The 22008-nt window shown below is 33.0% G+C and overlaps 3 protein-coding genes across 3 annotated transcripts; all 3 read right to left on the bottom strand.

Annotated features, from left to right (window-relative positions):
• Positions 1–1691: 1691 nt before the first annotated feature.
• LOC114369283 (isoflavone 7-O-methyltransferase-like) lies at positions 1692–3154 on the bottom strand. The gene is made up of 2 exons (XM_028326482.1): positions 2326–3154; positions 1692–2217 (listed from the first exon to the last, which is right to left on the bottom strand). Exons 1-2 carry the CDS (start codon positions 3088–3090, stop codon positions 1915–1917), a joined length of 1068 nt encoding a protein of 355 aa, XP_028182283.1. The 5' UTR covers positions 3091–3154; the 3' UTR covers positions 1692–1914.
• A 7658-nt stretch (positions 3155–10812) lies between these two features.
• LOC114370360 lies at positions 10813–11699 on the bottom strand. Its single transcript, XM_028327676.1, has 2 exons — positions 11288–11699; positions 10813–11185 (listed from the first exon to the last, which is right to left on the bottom strand). Exons 1-2 carry the CDS (start codon positions 11613–11615, stop codon positions 10848–10850), a joined length of 666 nt encoding a protein of 221 aa, XP_028183477.1. The 5' UTR covers positions 11616–11699; the 3' UTR covers positions 10813–10847.
• Positions 11700–16294: 4595 nt separating this feature from the next.
• LOC114370796 (isoflavone 7-O-methyltransferase-like) lies at positions 16295–17792 on the bottom strand. Its single transcript, XM_028328183.1, has 2 exons — positions 16986–17792; positions 16295–16870 (listed from the first exon to the last, which is right to left on the bottom strand). Exons 1-2 carry the CDS (start codon positions 17748–17750, stop codon positions 16571–16573), a joined length of 1065 nt encoding a protein of 354 aa, XP_028183984.1. The 5' UTR covers positions 17751–17792; the 3' UTR covers positions 16295–16570.
• Between the last annotated feature and the right edge of the window lie 4216 nt (positions 17793–22008).

Genomic DNA, 22008 nt, shown 5'->3' on the forward strand with positions numbered 1-22008 from the left:
AACAATCTGACTCCATTTAAAACTAAAAGATCCAACCATGGCGATAGTAGTCTTCTTCTGATCAATACTTGCACGAGAGGCAATAGTAGTCTTGGCAAAATTGCTAATTTGCTTTTGCATGGATCTGTAATATCAGAACACAAGACCGGGCCAAAGAAATAGAGAATAGAAGCACGTAGGGAAAAGTAAAAGCCAATAGTCCCCAGCGATAAACAAAAGAAGAGCTAGAACGTGTAAACCCACAAAACTAAAACAATAGCCAATAAGCAAAAATAGAGGTTGCCCTGTTTGTTTCTGCAAAACCCCAAATCGAATGCCTTTTCTTCACCTTATTTTTTTTTTACTAAAGTTCCACCAAATTGCAAACCCAAATTGCTGCAATGTTGAACTAGGGAAATTTATGATTTGAAATTTGGGATGCAAGTAGTACTTGAGAATTTTTGGTTAAGTGTTTTCATCTCATTTTTAAATAAAGAAAAGTATTAATTAGAGTTCATGTGACTCATGTTATTAAAAACAACTTAAAAAATTAAAGATTAAAATATATTTTTAAAATTCGTTCCTACAAAATTATAATATATTTTTAGTTCTCATAAAATCTAAATATACAATTTTTAGGTCGGAACCTTTTCTGAACTGGTCATGACGAACCTTAATTAGTGTCCAATATGTGCTCAATTATTTTTCACAAAAATTATTATTCTTTTATTGAACCCTAAAGCATTGTATGTTCCTTCGAAGACCATATCTATGCCACCACCAACCCGTGCCTTCTTAGTCGCACATGCCACCAACCCTGAAGACTGTGCACAATCACCTTGGTCCTCCTCCGCACGAGACCTTTTCACACTAGATTTGTGTATCGTGCATGATACCCCACCTCCTTGACCATCACCACCACCATCACCACATCCAAGACCACAAAGGAAATGCATGTGACCACCCTTGGTCCAATCCGCTTTGCGTGCGGCCCCAACTCCAGTGCGACTCAAATCCAAGTGTATGTCCACCTTTGCGCCACTAGCCCAACCATCATGAGAGAGGGAATTTGATATCAACAAATTTGGTTTGATGGTGGTGATTAGATTTGGTTGTGTGATGGTCGGTGGTGGTGAATTGATGGTGGTGGTTGGATTTGGTTGTGCAATGACAATGGATTGATGATGATGTTGGGTTTGCTTGTGCGGTGGTGGTTTGGCGTAGTGAACTCTGGTTGTTGATGTCTCTCGTAGGATCACGGGGAATCGAGGAATTTTCACATCGATTATAATTATAATCAATATACAATAACATTTTTTATATTGGTTATCGATTATATTAATAACCGATGTTAAAAAGATTTAAAAAATTGTCAATTTTTCATACACCTATGTTCAAGTTATCCAAAGCTACATCCGAAAAAAAACAACACATTCCAATTTTGCAAGGAAGGAAAATATATCAAAAATTTTGTAAGGAGAATTCTGAATATTTCAATATTTATAGGAACGAAAAATATATTTTTAAAAAAAAAAATCATAAAAAAGATCTGTATGTAGAAGCCAAAGCTAAATTTCGATCCATTGCTATTTACTTTCATTCAAATAATGCTAATTAATGTAAATCTACTAGAGAAAACGAGAAACGAAAGCCATACCAAAAGGTTGTATACTTATTAAATTCACTACTTATTCATTCAATTTATTTTGGCCAAATAGGAATGATCGAGATTCGTACACAGAGCATTTAACCACCTAGCAAACATAATGTAATTCCAACAGAAGTTAACAATGCCAATATGCCATCTTAGCTTTATTCAACTCACAACACGCGCAAACTATTAAATACATAATAACGATGTCTTAGGATGTTCATATATATATATATATATATAAAAAACATGTTGAGTGTGATATACAGAAATAATATAAATGCTCATGGATAGACCTCAATTAGAGATCTAAAACCAAAGATGGGAAATATTTTGTGGTGTTTGAATCCTGCTTCAGTGAAGAGTTGTTTCCATTCTTTTTCACTTCGTTCTTTTCCATTCATAGTCAACATAACTATTATATCCAAACTAAGCTTTGTTTGAGTCATATCCGGGTCATCTAGCTTCTCGTTTATCACTGTATCTATGATAATCACTTTCCCTCCGTTGCCTTTGCTTGAAATAGAATCTTTACACTTTTCCAGGATCTTTATGCAATCTTCGTCATCCCAATCATGTAAAACCCACTGCAATTAAAGTTAAGAAGGGAAAAAACAATTAAGAATTATGTCTCTATGATTGCAATATTCTTTTCCAAATCAAATAAGCAAATAGACATTAAGATATATTTGTACCTTTAGTAGAACTGCACTAGCTTGAGGGATAGATTTGAACATGTCACCACCAACAAAACTTAAATTATTGGTTGCTGTCAAGTTTTCTACAACATGAGGAAGGTCAAGCACAACACATTTCAGCTTAGGAAATGCGTCACAGATATTTCTTGCGGTGGTTCCAGTTCCACCACCTACATCCACCATGGAATCCAGATCCTCAAAAACTGAAGTGCAATTTTTGAGTGCCAAGCCTACCATTTGGGAATCACTTGCCATAGCCTCGTTGAAGAGACTCATATATGCAGGTTTCTTCTCAAAATATTCCCAAATGCTTGTTCCGAAGACTGTCTCAAATATTGAGGGGTCGTCCCCACGAATCCATTCAACAAAGTGATGGAATGCACCCATCAGAAGTGGATCAGTATTGACCCGAACCATTGGAGATAAACAGTGGTCACTGCTACTGACAAGAAGCTTTGAAGTAGGGGTTAGAGCATATGCTAATTCATGATCTTCTTGGCTCTCATGGGTATCAAATATTCCATTGAGTACCAAAAAACGCATGAACCGCTGCACAAAACCAGCCTTAGGTGGTGGAATTTGGAGAGTTGAGACCAACTCAGAAAGAGTAATGGGTTTTCCATGATTGTGTATTATGTCTGGAATACCAAGTTGCACAACCCACTCAAGACACATAGTTCTTAGGTTGCCATATAACTGCATGTACAAAAGAGATTGGCCCTCAAAGAGCTCAATTTCTTTTTGGTTATTCATTGAAGCCATTAGTACTGCAAGTGATATTTGCTTAAACTCGTTCGTTTTCTATGTTTCCATGACCAGCATTGGCTTGCCTTATATAATGCTTTGATTAACCAGCAACGTTACACAGACGTAGCTGACTAATTAAATCCTTCGGCATTGTCAACTAAAATGGCTCCATCACTAGAAAATAATTGTTTAACTATGGTAAGCGATGGCATAACCCTAATATCTGAATTTTAATTAATTACGAAAATACCGTAACACTATCATCATCATGAAATTGATTCCAAGCAAAAAGAATCTACCCAGCTTTTCTCTCTCTCTCTCTCGTATGTAACTGGGGCTGCGCTTGGATTTATTATTGAAATGTTTGTTTTCCTGTCACGTCTGCATCCCGTAATATGAGTAGCTTCTGCTTGGTGGAGGTGGTTTTACTTAATTACGAGAGAGTATTATAATTCAAGGAGTACTAGAAAGTCTTATATCATAGGACCCAGATGAAAACTTACTTAGATAAATTCCTCATCTACATGTATATAAATATATAACGTGAAAAATCAAGGGATTAGCATAATAGTTTAAGGTTTCGATTTCTATCATGTTTAAAAGTTTCTTGTGTCAATAACAATTATATATCATGAACGGATATCTAATCTAATGGATTGAAAAATACTTATAATGTGTGACTTAGAAAAAAAATATATACAATACGAAAGAAAGGGATATATATAAGAAACTGGTCCAAGAAGTATATATATATACACTGTTGTTGTTCACAAGTCCTCCTTATGAAGAATCTTACTACTATTAATAAAGTCTTTTTTTATGGTGATTCAAAATGAAAGGCAGCAATTTGTCACTCCCTCAAAAGGGAACCAAACAGCTTTGCCAATGACGTTGATAGGCAAATTTCCCCAGATGGGGTATTTTTATAAAATATTTTTCCAAATGGGGTCGTTTTCAAAAATTTTACAAGGGGAGTTGTTTTTTACGTAAATTGCATGGGGCTCTTAGCAAACCGCCATTAGCAATGGTGGGTTTGCCGGGCATCTCCCACGTGGCAAGGAAAACGTCAGTACCACTGGCGAATCCATAGAAGCTTGAACTCGCTACCCCTGCTGGCGAGTCCATAGAAGCTTGAACTCGCCACCCCTGCTGGCGAGTCTGTGCATGGTTTTGGAAACCGCTAGTTTGACTAGCGGGTTGGCTTTGCAGGACTGCTCAGTCGTAGCCTAGGCGGTGCAGCTATGCTGTGGTGCAGGTTGCAGGCGCAGCAGGAAATCGCCAGTTATGGTGGCGATTTGCTTTGTTCAAAATTTTTTTTTCTTCCCTATAAAGCAATGCAGGAGGTCGTTAGTTGCTTCGTTTTTGAATCTTCACTGCATTGCTTCTTCCTTCTCCTCCCTTTGCTATTTGCTTCCTCCAGTGAACTCATATTATTTTGTTGCCAAGGGCTGTGTTATTGGTAATTATGTTGTTAACTGAACATTTTTATTTTTTTTGTGTGATATATATGTTTAAGTATAATTGATATATTAATATTAATTGATACATTTTTTATATTTTGTAGGTGAAGTTTTTGTTCTTCTTTGGCCTACACCTTTTGGTTGCTTTTCTTAGTACGTATTTGAGGTTAGTTAATTTATTTTTATCTTGTTTGCTATATACTTTTATGTTATATACATATATGTTAAATTAATTTTAGTTGAGATATTAATGTTATTTAGGTTAGATTTTTGTAAGTTGTAAATTATTATATGTTAGGTTAGTTTTAGTTAATTTATAAATATTATTTTAAGAATATTAGTTAGATTAATATACATATGTTAAGTTAGTATTAATTGTGCTTTAGGTTAGTTTTTGATAATATTATTTTGTTTAGATTTTATAAATTAGTATGGTATTATTTGTTTTATATATTGTGTAGATTTTGGTTAGTATATATATATAGTATGTTTGTTTAGTTTAGGTGATAATTTTAAATTTTAAGTAGTATCCTAAAATAATAAAATTATTTGTGTTATACGTATATTAGTTGTAGTTAATTTGTTAATATGAATTTGTTTAAATTTTTTTAATTGATATGTTATTATTATTTGGTTTAGATTTGTATGATATTATTTATGTTATATATATAGTTTGTTAGGTTTAGTTAGAATGTTGATATTATTTAGTTTATTTTTTTTAATTTTTCTTGGAATATATGTTACGTTGTTAATAATATATATAGTTTTTAAATTTTTTTTAATTTTTCTTGTAATATATATAATTTAATTTAAATTTTATTTATTGGAAAATAATTGGTAATTTATTTAAATTTATCTATGTATTTAAATTTTTAATTTTGTTATTTGTATAGTATTTTAGTTAGTATTTTAGTTAGTATTTTATGTTTTTTATGTAATTTAATTTATAATTTTGTTAGAATGTTAATATTATTCAGTTTAAAGATTTTTAATTTTGTATAGTATTTTGTTGTTCAAATTTATGTATTTTGTTATTTAGTGACATTTTAATTAATTTGTTGTAAGTCAAATTAATTTTTTTTATCTTAAATTTTTGTTGTCAATTTTTGTGATTATATATTTTTTTTTACAGTATCGATGGCATCTTCGTCCTCGTCTTCATCAAGTATACAAATCAAGTCTGGTCTAATAGAAGGAGACGTTTTATGGATGCAACCCAAACATGTTTCAGAACATGTTTGGAATGGGGAACCAGACAGAAAATTGCATATTCGACGAGCTGTCCCCATTTATCAAGGTCAAGAAGAGATACCAGAGGAAATTATTCCTCTGCTTCGACAATCTGGCTTTTACTGGATAATGAAGATGGGCTACCTCAAAATAAATTCGTCATTAATTACTGCCTTAATTGAAAGATAGAGGCCCGAGACCCATACATTTCACATGAGATGCGGAGAGTGTACGATTACTCTTCAAGACGTCTCTGTATTATTAGGTCTGTCGGTTGATGGGGCACCATTAATTGGTCAGACTAATCTTGATTGGGGCGAATTGTGTGAAGAATTGTTGGGCGTCAGACCACAAGAGGGTGAACTACAAGGCAGTGTGGTAAAATTAAGTTGGTTGGCTCACCATTTCTCAGAAATAAATATCCATGACGGTAACGTAGAATATCTACAAAAATTTACCTGTGCATGGATCCTCAGATTCATAGGAGGTGTTCTATTTGTTGATAAAAGCAACAGTAAAGTTTCCCTAAGGTACCTTCAATTTTTACGGAACTTTGAACAGTGCAGCACGTATGCATGGGGACCTGCCATGCTTGCTTATTTATATAGAGAGATGTGCAGCGTCACCGATTACAAAATTAAATCAATCGGAGGTATGTGCATCTTGATCCAAATGTGGGCATAGGAACGCTGCACGACTTTGGCTCCAAAGAGGACTCCTCCTATACTAGAAAATAAACCACTGGGGCATAGGTTTGTTGTTTTAAAAAAAACTTCATTTGAAAATAATCAATAATGTAACGCGTCGCCCACTAATTATTTCATATTTTTTTTTGTAGGTGGCTGCGACGTGGAAACCAACATATTGGCAATGATGATCTAATAGTTTTCCGTCGCAAATTGGATATCATGAAACGACATGAGGTAAGAAGATCATTATGTATTTGTTAAATAATAAATAAAATGTCATGTTTAAGTCAAAATTAATAATTGTCTTATTGTATGCAGTTTCTGTGGGAGCCTTACACAACAACTGTTTTGTTGATGTTGCCTCTCATTTGTTTGGTTTGTAGTGTGGCGTGGTGCGCAGTGGTGCCACTCATTTGTTTCCATGTTGTAGAGTGGCACCAACCCGATAGAGTGTTGCGACAATTTGGAATGCAACAACCTATTTCGGAATCTCCTTCGCAACCACATAATATCCATGGGCTAACGCTGAAAGGCAAACAAGATGAAAATTGGTTCCAGCTGTTGGCCCCAATGATCAGTCAGTGGAATAATCGAGCTGACTTTAGGGTCGACATTTATCCTCGACAGGAGGGCCTATTGAGTTTTAACTCAGATTACATGGTCTGGTATAGGCGAAAAACAAAGATGTTTGTCGACCAAAACAATGCAAAGACATCTACATTGGTATTTATTTCTTTTTAAATATTTAACTTCAATTTTTTTTAAAGCATCGACATTAATTTGCTGACCCTAATAATTGCAGGGTGAAGTTGCCGAGACATTGCAGTATATGGTGTCACCACAAGGGCGTAACACATGGACAGTAGATGATCTCGTGCCTTATGTGGAGAAGCTGACGATTTTATCCGAAGAGCAAGAGAGGATCACTGAGCCTGTGGCACATGGTCCACAATCAGAGCGTCGATTTCACCCACAACAGTTTCACATGCTTCCGTCCAGTGTGGAAACTCGAGGTTTTGACAGACGAAGAGAGATTGTTCAAGCGAAAGATTTTTCCCAACAAATGGAGCAGCGTGACCATGGAATGTACTATACGTCACCAACATTTTCTCAGTATCCTTCGCAGATGTATCAATATCCTTTCGAAGGTCATGATACTGATATGTCTGCAAGCGAACATTCGTTTGGTGGTGTTGCGGAACCACATCCTCATTTTTCATGGCCGACCATGAACCCTTCGCAGCAACATGATGCCCCAATGGCAACACCTAATGCCCCATTAGCTCCGTAATGGAATGTACTCGGAGCAATACCTGATATGGGTGATTTATTAGGTGTTGATTTGCGTCACGAGTTTTCTGCTGAGGCTGAGCAGCAAGGGCGGCGACAGTGGGCAAGAAGAAATCCTGATCGTGAAGCCCGAAGGTGGGATCGACCATGTGGCACAGGCTCACGCCATCACGGACACCATAATGACTGATTTTTATGTCTCTATTTAAAATTTGTGTTGTATCTTTGTAATTTGAATTTCAAACTTAATTTATGGTATCTCATAGTACTTGTTATGGAATGTGTTGTGGAATTTCGTTTTCAATGACTATTTGTTATGGAATCACCATCGCGGACACCATAATGACTATTTTTATGTTGCGCATCAAACTAGAATAATAAATAAAGTCGTAAAGAAAAATTAAAGTAGACAAATGAAAATAAGTAATGGTACTGACTAACGACAAACACCATTTTCAACTTTTAAATGAAAAATTAAAGTAGGTTTAGGGTTTAGGAGTTATGGGTTAGAGTTATGAGTTTGGGTTAGGGGTTATGAGTTATGGGTTAGGGTTATGAGTTAGGTTTAGGGTTTATGAGTTACAGTTAGGGTTATGAGTGAGGGGTAAGGTTTATTAGTTAGGTTTAGGGTTTATGAGTTAGTTTTAGGACTTAGGGTTTATCACTTAGGTTTAGGGGTTATGGGCTAGTTTTATGAGTTAGGGTTAGGGTTTATGAGTTAGGTTATGGGTTAGGGTTATGGTTTAGGGTTAAGGGTAGGGTTTATTAGTTAGGTTTAGGGTTTATGAGTTAGTTTTAGGACTTAGGGTTTATGACTTAGGTTTAGGGGTTAGGGTTATGGGTTAGTAATCATAATGACTATTTTTATGTCGTGCATCAAACTAGAATAATAAATAAAGTCATAAAGAAAAATTAAAGTAGATAAATCAAAATAAGTAACGGGTGTAATAAAAAATTAGGGTTAAGGGTTAGATGTTAGGGTTTATGGGTAGGGGTTTGGGTTTAGGGTTAGAGATTAGGGTTTAGGGGGAGGGGTTAGGGTTAGTGGTTAGGGTTTAGGGGGAGGGGTTAGGGTTAGAGGGAGTGGTTGAGGTTAAGGGTTAGTGGTTAGGGTTTAGGGTTAGTGGTTAGGGTTTAGGTTTAGTGGTTGAGGGTCAAAATTAGTGGTTTAGGTTTAGGGTTTATGTTTATGATTTTAACTAACGAATTCATTGAACCCCACAAATAAGTCATGTACAAAAGGCAAAATGTTTTTAACTACCGATTTCATTGAACCCCAGAAATTCAATACATTGAATAGAACATAAACAAATACAAGTCACTCGACTAACATACATAAATCAAGGATTTGAACAACTCCCACGCTCAGATTGCATTGGACAGCGACGCCTGTTATGCCCTTCGGCTCCACATCTACTGCATTTTGTTCGGTGCTCAGATGGTTCAACCCAATCTATCTCATTTCTTATCCTTGTTGATTTTGGCCAACCTTTCGCACGAATTGTAGTTGGGTCAGGGATAAGTGTCCATGCGTCATCAGAAGGAGGAATAGCCGCTTCATTCCCAAGAGGCCACCATTGTGCGGAGTAAGCTTTTAAGATGTGCTCGTTTGTATAAACAACATCTATATATTGGTAGTAGTTCATGCTCACGTAACCACAAGCTGCAATAATGTGTGAACATGGATAATGAAGCGCAGAATACCTTCCTCATTGACAATGACGACCATTCAAGTTTATTGCCCACTTTTGTCCGCCACGTTGCGTTATAGGGTTGAAGCTCTCCTCTACTTCAAACCTTGTGGAGTGGATATCATATACGCGAACGATGTGCGTACAAGCTTGTTCTTGATTTTTCCTCAGTTCTTTAACAAGCTTTGAACAATATACTTGGCCTTCATTTAACTGTCTTTGGGCTTGGCGGCCACGCTCAACAAAGTAATTTCGACACCTACTGTACGTTGATTTCACCAATGCTGTTATGGGAATGTTGCGACAATCCTTTAAAACTTTATTGATACATTCTGAGAGGTTCGTTGTCATGTGGCCATATCGACGTCCTTCTCTATCGTAAGCCATCGTCCATTTTTCCTTTGAGATGCGATCAATCCATGTTGCTATGGCTGGACTCAGTTCACGAAATTTTTCTAAATTTTGATCAAAAATGTGCTTGCAAGGAGTGTAGACTGCATAAAAATAGTTATGAATAACAATTTTAAGTATAAATGAAAGTAAAATAAACATGACCATCAAATATGAAATCTTACCCAATTTCTTCAACATTTCTTTTTGTTTCACATTATTGAATTTTCGATTGAAGTTGCTTGCTATGTGTCGCACACAGTAGACATGATAACCGTGGGGAGGTTGCCAGCCAAGTGCTTCGTTAGCGACAGCGGACTTTATACTCGCGTGTCGATCAGATATCAGACAAATACCATTTTTATCTGTGACATGTTCACGCAAGTGTGCCAAAAACCATGACCACGCTGCCAACGTCTCACCTTTGACCACACCGAATGCTAGAGGAAGGACACCACCATTTCCATCTTGTGATGTGGCCATTAAGAGGGTCCCACGGTATTTGCCGTACAAATGTGAGCCGTCAACTTGTATGATTGGCTTACAGTAGTTGAAAGCCTCTTTACATTGGCCAAAAGTCCAAAAAACTCTATGAAATTGGCGGTGTTCGCGACTAACCGTATTTCCAACGATAAAATCGTCATGTAGTATTTGAAAATACGATCCAGGAGAATGATTTTGCATGTGTGTTAGCCACGACGAAAGTTTCACATATGACTCATCCCAATCGCCATATTCAATAGCAATGGCTTTCTGTTTCGCCAACCAAGCTTTTTTGTACGACACCTTGTACGCAAATTGACTGTTAATCCTCTCTTGAATCAATGAAATTTTTATGGATGAATCTTCTCTGATCATGCCTGTGAATAGAATAACAAAATTTAAATGACAATTAAGGCTAAACAATAACATAATATGAACATAAAATACGTACCTACTACAAAAGTGGCAATTAAATCTGAATCAAGTTGCTCGTGATCTTGGGTCATGGTCATATTGAGACATGTGTGTGGTCCACCCCATTAAGTGACTTTCCATGAATCAGTTTTTTTAGATAGAATTGCCCTCATGTAGAAAGGGCAAGGACAATCTACATATTTATTCACGCAACAAACCACATACTTGTCCCATTTGCTTTCAACCACTTTGAAACTTTGATGCACCTTCATAATATATTGTTTGACCGCATTCTTGACCGCATCTTTACTATCAAATTCCATGCCAACATATAATTCTTGGCCAACATTAAAACTGGATGGCATCTCCAAACCACAAATGTCCTCCTCATCAGGATGACTCCAATTGATATTATTATAATGCAAAGCATCATTCCAAAATGAATTCTGAATTCCTTGTACACCTTATAGTACAAAATGAAATTCAAATCATACTTATTTGGCCTTTAATACAATTGTCGTCAAATAATAAATGTATTGACGTATTTTTTAAGAGGAAATCATACCTTCTGCTGGGTGAACAATTCTTACTGGTGGAATCATGTCGGGGACTTCATTGTCTATATCTGATATACCGTCAACACTGTCATCTTCGTCTAACGACTCTTCAACGTATGAGTTAGACACAAGATAATCATCATCATCATGATCATCATCTTCGTCAAGATTTAAATTGCTCATATTTGTTGGCGGTTGTGTGTCATCATTAGATACATAATTTTCACATGATGTAAGGGAATTTGCAGAATGAAACATTGAACCACCAGCCACATCCTTTTCTATGTACAATTCTAGAACTGACATTGCTTGTTGTTGTTTAAAACTTTCCAGCATCGTTTCAACGTCTTTGTCATCGCAAATTTGCAAGGCAATATATTTTCCTGACACTAAAAATCTACAACTGATAGCAGAAATAATTTCATTATTTTCTAACTTTACCTTGTCTCCAATTTTTTTCTTCAAAGCATTGAAACTAATTCCACGTTTAATCTGAATCGCTTTTCTACTGCCTTCAAATATTACAACATCATTATCTTCATATACCCTTTCATTGAAATACAACACTGTTATAACCGAATTCATCATGTACCTACAAAAACAATATTTTAATTAATTATTCATAATAAATTAAAAATAATAAAATGTAAGAAATAAAAAAAATTATAATACAAATTATTTTACTGCAAACTAAGAAAAAAAATTACTTAAAAAAATTACTTGAAAGCTGAAATCTAGTTTTAATTAAAAATTACTTAAAAAAATTATAATACAAATTATTTTACTGCAAACTAACAAATAAAAAAAATTACTTTAAAAAAATTACTTGAAAGCTGAAATATAGTTTTAATTAAAAATTACTTAAAAAAATTATAATACAAATTATTTTACTACAAACTAAGAAATAAAAAAAATTCTTCAAAAAAATTACAAAGCTGAAATCTACTTTTAATTAAAAAATTACTTTAAAAAAATTATCATACAAATTATTTTACTAGAATCTAAGAAATAAAAAAATTACTTAAAAAAAATTACTTGAAACCTGAAATTCACTTTTAATTAAAAATTACTTAAAAAAAAATTTTCATACAAATTATTTTACTGGAAACTAAGAAATAAAAAAAATTACTTACAAAAAATAACTTGAAAGCTGAAATCTAGTTTTAATTAAAAATTACTTTAAAAAAATTATAATACAAATACAAATTATTTTACTGGAAACTAAGAAATAAAAAAAATTACTTAAAAAAATTTTCTTAAAGCTGATATCTAGTTTTAATTAAAAATTACTAAAAAAATTATGATACAAATTATTTTACTGTAAACTAAAAAAATAAAAAAATTACTTAAAAAAAATTACTTGAAACCTGAAATTTACTTTTAATTAAAAATTACTTTAAAAAAAATTTCATACAAATTATTTTACTGGAAACTACAAAATCAACTATAAATCTAATTTAATTATAAAATTAATAAAAACTATACATTCAAACTGCTATAAATAATTACTTACATAAAATTATAACACAAATTATTAATTTCGAAAAAGGAATGTATTATTTTGACTTCCAAAAAAGGAACGTATTATCAATTATAATTTTTTTAATATATATAAGAACATGTTATTTTTACTTCCAAAAAAGGAACCTATTATTTTTTAAGTAATAATATAAATAATTTACACTAATCATGTTTTCATATTTATTTTATTAAAAAAACTTTAGTAACCTATAAATAAAGTAGTATGTTTAAATTTAACATAATTTCAAAATGCACGTTTTTATTCTAGTCAGACATAACCTATATTAATGATACTAAAATTTGTAGTATGGTAAGTATTATTGTTTTTTTTCCTCCTTGTGAATAACACAATAAATGAATTTATTATGAAAATTTTAAAATAATGCAAACATGAATAGTAACTGTGTGAAGTTGATCGCAAAATCAAACAAGGGCATCTGCAAATTTCAAACAAGGGATTTATCTTTAAGCCTCAAATATCAAACCTTATGCAGATAAATCCCTAAACACTCATAGTTTTGAAAAAAATTATAACACAAATTATAGCCTCATTCAAATATTTAAAACTGAACAACCAAATACAAAACTTTATGCGCAATTCCTAAACACTCACAATTTTAAAAACTGAAATCTCAGCAATGTTGAGATGAATTTCACGTATATAAAGCCCTTAAATCTGAGTACTCAGCAACGTTGAAGAAGCAAATAAGCACAATTCCTAAACAATCACAATTTTAAAAAGAGCACGCAGCAACGTTGAGAGGGTATATATAGGCCTTAAATCGCCACCAGAAGTGGCTAATTCTTGTGCTCTAACTCGCTGGTGGGAGTTGCAACTTGCCTTTAAGTCGCCAATGGCAATTGCAACTCCCCTACCTGAAAAACGTGCCTTCTTTTATCTGAAAAGGCTGGAACAACATGCCTCTCTCTGAAAAGTAAAACTGAATCCTGCAAAAGCAAAACCGCCAGTCAAACTGGCGGTTTTACTTACCTGTGACCAGACTCGCCAGGAGAACTGGCGACTTGCACCTGCTACCAAATCGCCAATGGTACTGGCGTTTTCCTTGCCACGTGGGAGATGCTCAGCAAACTAGCCATTGCCAATGGCGGTTTGCTAAGAGCCCTATGCAATTTACGTAAAAAACAACCCCCCCTCGTAAAATTTTTTAAAACGACCCCATTTGGGGAAATATTTTATAAAAATACCCCATTTGGGGAAATTTGCCGACGTTGATAAATGCCAAAAAATTTCTAAGACCCAAGGAGGAGGATCTGTTAGAATTTTAGGAGATCCTTATAAAATATCAATATAACCACTAAGAACACATTACGTTAGATTATCAAAGAATTTTAAAAATATATGAATCTATAATAATTGATAAAAAAAATGTAGCGGAATCTGAATTTGTAAGTAAGTGATGGTTTCATGGTTCATCCTCAACCAGAATCTTTTCATTCCTTAATAGGACCTTCGTAATTTTTTAGATGGGGGAAAGAAAAATTATGTGTGATGACTCGGTATATTGGAGACCAAAGCCTTCTTATAGCGTATTAACTTAATACGGTTTCCATTATTTCTTAATGGGCCAACACTGACATCTACTCGTTTAAGTCCATATCATTTTATTTAGTTGTCTAAGAGACTCACTTAATTTGATCACATAAAATAAAACTCGTTAATGATAAATAGCTAATATAATTGTCTTATAATATTAGCTCACATTAATCATTGGAATAGAAAATTTCAACAGTATCGATTGAGATCAACAAAACCAACCTACCTCAAGATGCTAGAAGAAACAAGATGTGCACGTACTGCAGTCATGGCAGACACGTCATGAATGACTGTTACGCCAAGCATGGATACCCTCCGGGTCATCTACGCTATCTGAGCAAGCCCTGATTCCATAACTGCGCAGCAAGAGCAGTCAACAGTGTCAAATGAGAAGAAGAAATGGGCAACATGAAGGAAGAAACTCAACATGGACTAGGCTTTCATTTCACACCAGCCCAACAACAAAGATTAATGGCTCTCCTTGACCAAGAACAACTCAGTAGCTCATCCCACTTAGGCCAATTTTTCTTTGGTCATGGGGGCTTTGCTTCTAAAACAATAGCTAAGAAGCAAAAATAGAGGTTGCCATGCTTTTTTCTACAAAACCCTAAATCGAATGCCTTTTCTTCACCTTATGTTTTTTTTACTAAAGTTCCATCAAATTGCAAACCCATATTGCTACAATGTTGAACTAGGGAAATTTATGATTTGAAATTTGGGATGCAAGTAGTACCTAAGAATTTTTGCTTAAGTGTTTTCATCTCATTTTTAAAAAAAAAACAAGATGAAAACACTTATGCAAAAATTAAAAAATATTAAAGATTAAAAATATATTTTTGAAATTCATTATATTCATGCAAAATTATAGTATATTTAGTTCTCATAAAATCTAAATATGTAATTTTTTGGCCTAAAACTTTCCCGAACGAGTCATGACTGACCTTAATTAGTGCCCAACATGTTTCCAAATATTTTTCACAAAATTTATTATTTTTTTTATTGAACCCTAAAGCATCGTATGTTCCTTCGAAGACCATATCTATGCCACCACCAACCCCTGCCCTCTTAGTTACACATGCCACCAACACTAAAGACCATGCATAGCCACTTTGGTCCTCCTCCGCACGAGACCTTTTCGCGTCAGATCTGTGCATCGTGCATGATACCCCACCTCCTTGACCACCACCACCACCACCGTCATGACACCCAAGACCACAAAGGAAATGCACGCAACCACCCTTGGTCCAATCAGCTTTGCATGTGACCCCAACCCCAATGCGACTCAAACTCGAGTGTATGTACACCTTTGCGCCACTAGCCCAACCATCATGAGAGAGGGAATTTGAGATCAACAAATTTGGTTTGATGGTGGTGATTAGATTTGGTTGTGTGTTGGTTGGTGGTGGTGAATTGATGGAGGTGGTTGGGTTTGGTTGTGCGATGGCAATGGATTGATGATGATGTTGGATTTGCTTGTGCGGTGGTGGTTTGGCATAGTAAACTTGGGTTGTTGATGTCTCTCGTAGGATCATGGGGAATCGACGAATTTTCACATCGATTATAATTATAATCAATGTACAATAACATTTTCTATATTAGTTATCGATTATAGTAATAACTAATACTAAAAAGATTTAAAAAATGGTCAATTTTTCATATACCTATGTTCAAATTACCCAAAGCTACGTCCGAAAAAAAATAACACTTTTCAATTTTGCAAGGAAGAAAAACATATCAAAAATTTTGTAAGGAGAATTTTAAATATTTCAATACGAAAAATATATTTTAGTCAATAATAAAAAAAAATCATCAAAAAGGTCTATGTGTAGAGGCCAAAGCTAAATTTCGATCCATTGCTATTTACTTTCATTCAAATAATGCTAATTAATGTAAATCCACTAGAGAAAACGAGAAACGAAAGCCATACCAAAAGGTTGTATACTTATTAAATTCGCTGCATGTTCATTCAATTTATTTTGGTCAAATAGGACTGAGAGATTCGTACACAGAACATTTAACCGCCTAGCGGTGAGGAACATATTGTAATTCCAACAGAAGTTAACAATGCCAATATGCCATCTTAGCTTTATTCAACTCACAACACGCGCAAACTATTAAATGCATAATAACGATGTCTTAGGATGTTCATATATATATATATATATATATATATATATAACATGTTGAGTGCGATATACAGAAATCATATAAATGTTCATGGATAGACCTCAATTAGAGATCTAAAACCAAAGATGGGAAATATTTTGTAGTGTTTGAATCCTGCTTCAATGAAGAGTTGTTTCCATTCTTTTTCACTTCGCTCTTTTCCATTCATAGTCAACATAATTATATCCAAACTAAGCTTTGTTTGAGTCATATCCGGGTCATCTAGCTTCTCATTTATTATTGTATCTATGATAATCACTTTCCCTATGTTGTCTTTGCTTGAAATAGAATCTCTACACTTTTCCAAGATCTTTATGCAATTTTCGTCGTTCCAATTATGTAAAACTGACTGCAAAGAGTGTAAAAAACAAAAAGAAAAAAAAAAGAACTATGTCTCCTGAGTCCTGATTGCAATAATCTTTTCTTAATCAAATCAGCAAATGGACATTAAGATATATTTGTACCTTTAGTAGAACTGCATCAGCTTGAGGGATAGATTTGAACATATCACCACCAACGAAACCTACATTATTGGTTTCTGTCAAGTTTGCTACAACATGAGGAAGGTCAAGCACAACACATTTCAGCTCAGGAAATGCGTCACAGATAATTCTTGCGGTGGTTCCAGTTCCACCACCTACATCCACCATGGAATCTAGCCCCTCAAAAACTGAAGTGCAATTTTTGAGTGCCAAGTCTAGTATTTGGGAATCACTTGCCATAGCCTCATTGAAGAGACTAAAATATTCAGGGTTTTTCTCAAGAAGCCCCCAAGCACTTGTTCCGTGGGCTGTCTCAAATACTGAGGGGTCCTTCCCACGAATCCATTCCCCCAAGTGATGGTATTTAACGTTCCGAAGTGGATCGGTAAAGGCTAGAACCATTGGAGATAAACAATGATCACTACTATTGACAAGAAGCTTTGATGCAGGGGTTAGAGCATATGTTAATTCATGTTCTTCTTGGCTCTCATGGATCTCAAATATCCCATTGTGTGCCAAGAAGCGCATGAACCGTTGCACAAAACCAGCCTTAGCTGGTGGAATCTGAAGAGTGGAGACCAAGTCAGAAAGAGTAATGGGTTTGGCATGGTTGTGTATTATGTCTGGAATACCTAATTGGACAGCCCACTTAAGACACATAGGTCTTAGGTGGCCATATAGCTGCATGTACAATAGAGTTTGGCCCTCAAAAAGCTCAATTTCTTTCTGGTTATTCATTGAAGCCATTACTGCAATCGATATTTGCTTAAACTTGTTTTCTTTGTTTCCATAACCAGCATTGGCTTCGCTTATATAATGTTTTAACTTTTAATTAGTCTGCAATGTAACCTACATACGTCGCTGCTGATTATCAACTATAAAATTGCGTCACCATTAACCCCTAGAAAATAATTAATGGACAAAGGAAAGCCATGATAACTCTGATATCTTTGAGTTCTAATTAAAATAAATTAAGAACCTTATTCAATTTATCTGTCTTCTTATGTAAAATATGATAGAATAAATTATTCTATGTTACCTTATTCAATTTATCTGACCACCAAATCAAGTTGATAATATTTTACTATTTACCTTCAACACACAGCATATTAAACCTCTCCATTCATTTGGCAATAACATTCAGTTTGGTTGGTCAATCACGATCATGACATAGATAAAAGGAAATTAACTTTTTTGTTTTATCTCTATTCAAAGTATAATTTGACACTCAAAGTCATGATAAAAGACAAGACATTTATAAATTTCTCAAACACATTCAATTTATATTTTTGAATTAAGATTTAAACATGCAAATTAATAATCTAAGCATCCATGTTGAACGCTCAAAGATCCCAGAAACTTATAGGGGGGTTTCATCCTCTGCTATTAATATTCCAATATATAATTTTTAATAAATAGTTATTTTATAAATATTGACTTCTATAAAAGTAATTACTGATTTTAAACAAATTTTTTCTTCTTAAAAAAAATATTCCGTATAAAAGAAAATTATGCGACTAACTTTTAATATGTAAAGATCACGAAAGTTGATAGGACCAAGAAATCAAACCCTTATACTTAAGAAATTTGGTCATTTATCAATAGTGTTGAACCTTCTTGAAACTGGTGATTGAATTAATATTTTATTTCAGATAATAAAAAATAATAGAAATGTCTATCACCAATATAATTTTTATCAAATAAAATGTAATATTTATTTCTTAGAAATTTCTATAATAAATCTGAGCAGGTTGTTAATTTTCCTTCTGCTTGCCACCATAGATTTTAAGTTGCAGCAATCTCAAGCTAATCCTTCAAAGTTCAAACACAATGTAAGTCGTAAGAGCTCATGTATCAGTTTTTCAAAAAATCAATTAAATTTAAAATACTGGGTGGCAACTGCAAGTTTCCTTGAAGTCAACTCGATACTTGACGCTAATATTTTGTTTTTTTTGTTTTTGTTTTATTCCTACTTTATTTTATTTTATTTATCCTCTTCCCCGTTCACTCACTCACCCTCTTCCATGATGGTTAGCCTCCTTCTTTGTTCACCCACCCCGCCAGAATCATGCATAAACAACACCTTTAATATCAAAATCACAGACATAGCATATATATATATATATATATATATATTACATATTTGGGAACGTTACAACCACAACAATAATAAAATTTAATTTGTTTTTAGCATGTGTTGCATTTTTTTATTATCAAATTTATGTATTTTTTATTTGTTTAACATTTAGTTGTAAATAAAAATTAAATTTATGCTTATTTTCCTATTTCTTAATATTTATAAATTTTTTCCTTATATATTTTATTAATTATATTTAATTTAATAAATATTTAAATAAAATATTTAAAAATGATATTCATGTGAGATCTACTAAAGATTTTGAAAGAGATCTTCAATTTTACCTAACACTATATATCTATTAAAATATATTTAAGATTTCAATTTAAAATCTCTCACTAAAGATATTCTTACACACCCAAATTTTCTATTTTAGTCTTGACAAATCTTTCTCCTTATTAGTCCTCAACGTTTTTCCATTGATTTTCCGTTATTTGATGCTAATGTGGTTAATGAAAAGTCAAATCACCTATGTCACGTTAATTAAGTAAGGGCATGGGCTGCTTTCAAAAAAAAAAAAAGGCCATGTGTTCATCTAAAATCTTCAACTAAAACCCTTATTATACTCCCCATTTGAATTTCCGCCCTCCCTCTTATAAAATCAAATCTCCAACACAGTGGCTTGCGATTACAAATAAAAGACATTTTGAAAGACAAATTTATTATAAATTGCAGTGTTATTCTGCAACTGTTATTTAAATTATATTTCAACTACAAGTGAGTTACACATTGTAAAAGGGGATAGGCAAGACTTACTGATTCAAATTAATTTTTTTTATAATTAAAATCAAATTGCAGTAGGGCTGGTCGAACGCCAAGTGAGGTCCCAAAGAAAATTTGAAGAAAAATATTTTACTTTAAATGAAAAATTATATATTGAGGCTTTTCTTCAACATATACAACTTTTTTTTTCTAATAAATGTGGTTTTTCTTTACTTCATAAAAGCTAAAAGCAAATTTATTTTATCGGTGAACTTAAAGTTTGAACTTTAGTTACTTTATAATTGGGTCGACCCTATCACTAGTTTCGGATTGCAATGTACCGATGTACGTATGGTTCTGTTTTTGGTTCATAGGTGATGCTTATATTTGGAAGAAAAAAAATGACATATCATCATAATCCATGGACGAAGCATTTTATGGAAATTGATAGGTCATGTGGAGTATACAGCGCTCATGTTACTGAGGTTGTCAAAGTTTGGACCACACAAAACACTTTAAAAAGAATTTTTCTTGGTTGTAAAACATCAACCTAGAGGGATTAAAACAATTCTTCAAATTCATGTTTTGGCAAAAATTTGTAGGGATTGAAGTTGAGTTTACTGGAAAAACAAAAGCACACTATTTGAAAAAAAGTGGAATAGTGACCAAAATTATTGGTGCAAATGGTGACCATTTTTGCAACCAAAATATTCAAATGCAAAGAATATAGATGCTAAATCAGTCATAACATGGCTTAAACTTATAAATGTTATTAAGAAATAATAGTGACTGATATGGCAATTGATTTTTCATTCACATCTTAATTGCATTCAATCACTAAAACAAAATAACAATTGATATATTCGTCCAGGCGACCAATTACATTTTAGTTTCTAACTCTCATGAATATCAACTGATTTTATTTCAATTACACGTTAAGAAAAGATTTTTGTTGCTAGTTGATGATTGATTATGAACTAATAAAACATGAGTCTAACACTAATAATTGATTAAAGTCCAATAAAATCCAAGTGTAATAAAGGTTGATTACTTTGTTCTTTAATTCTTTTAGCATGACCCCAGCTATGTCGTTAACACCCATTGGTTCTACTTTCAAAAGCGGTGAACACACTTGTGAGGGACAATTTGAGTTTTTGACTGGTTTGAAGAAGAGTGGAGCCTGGTGAATGTGATCTTAAGAATGATGTTGGATGATGAAGAAGTTTCAAAAGTTGTCAAAGGACGTGGGTGCCAACAATTGGAGTAGACATGTGTGAGATTACTTAAATAAAAACTTCCCAAAAGAGATACCAAAATTAGGAATAGAGAAACTTTGTTATTTACTTCTCAGTTCACACTCACACTTCCCAAATGGGGCGTTTCAATGAGTTTTTGTTTAATTAAAAACTAAGGGTGAACATTAGGTTTTTAAAATTCAATTCATATTTAAACCATATTTGTTTAAGTGGTTTGGGTTTTAAATCCAATCCATTTAAATGAATACAGATTTATTAAATCGGTTTGGATATTTTTAAACTGAATTTTTATTTTAAATTAAATATGTTTTGGTTTTAATTTTTTATAAGGTTTTCTTTAGTTTTCATCCATTTAGAATATAAAAATATATTATTTTTTATGTGATATCGATGTTGAATAATTGCTCAATATAGGGTTGTGCAAAATTTGATTTTTTTTTAAAATCAAATTGATCCAATTTCAAACCATTTTTTAAAAACTGTTCAGTTAGCCAACTGTTTTTATAAAGTGGATCTACGAGTTTTTTTAAAACATATTTTTAGTTTCTATAATTTACTATTTTTTTGTTTTTTATCCTTACAAAGTTATTTTTTTATTTTTATTCCTTGTAAAATGAAAATTATGTATATTTTATTTCTAATCCTTAAGACACTCTAAATAACACTTTGAATAATAAAAAAAATCTAAAATATCTTAAAGATTAAAAATAAAAATAAAAACTTAATTTGTCATGATTAAAATAAAAAATAATTTTATAAAGACAAAAAATTACTAATTACGTGAAGTAAAAATATATTTAATTTTTTTTTTCAAACTGGACTTTATGGCCACATATGGACCGGAGTTTTTAAAGAACCAAATCAACCAATATGCTTTATAAAAATGTGTTAGTTTTAGATTTTTTATTTA

This window comes from Glycine soja, chromosome 10 (assembly GCF_004193775.1).
Source record: "Glycine soja cultivar W05 chromosome 10, ASM419377v2, whole genome shotgun sequence".
NCBI classification, from domain to species: Eukaryota; Viridiplantae; Streptophyta; class Magnoliopsida; order Fabales; family Fabaceae; genus Glycine; species Glycine soja.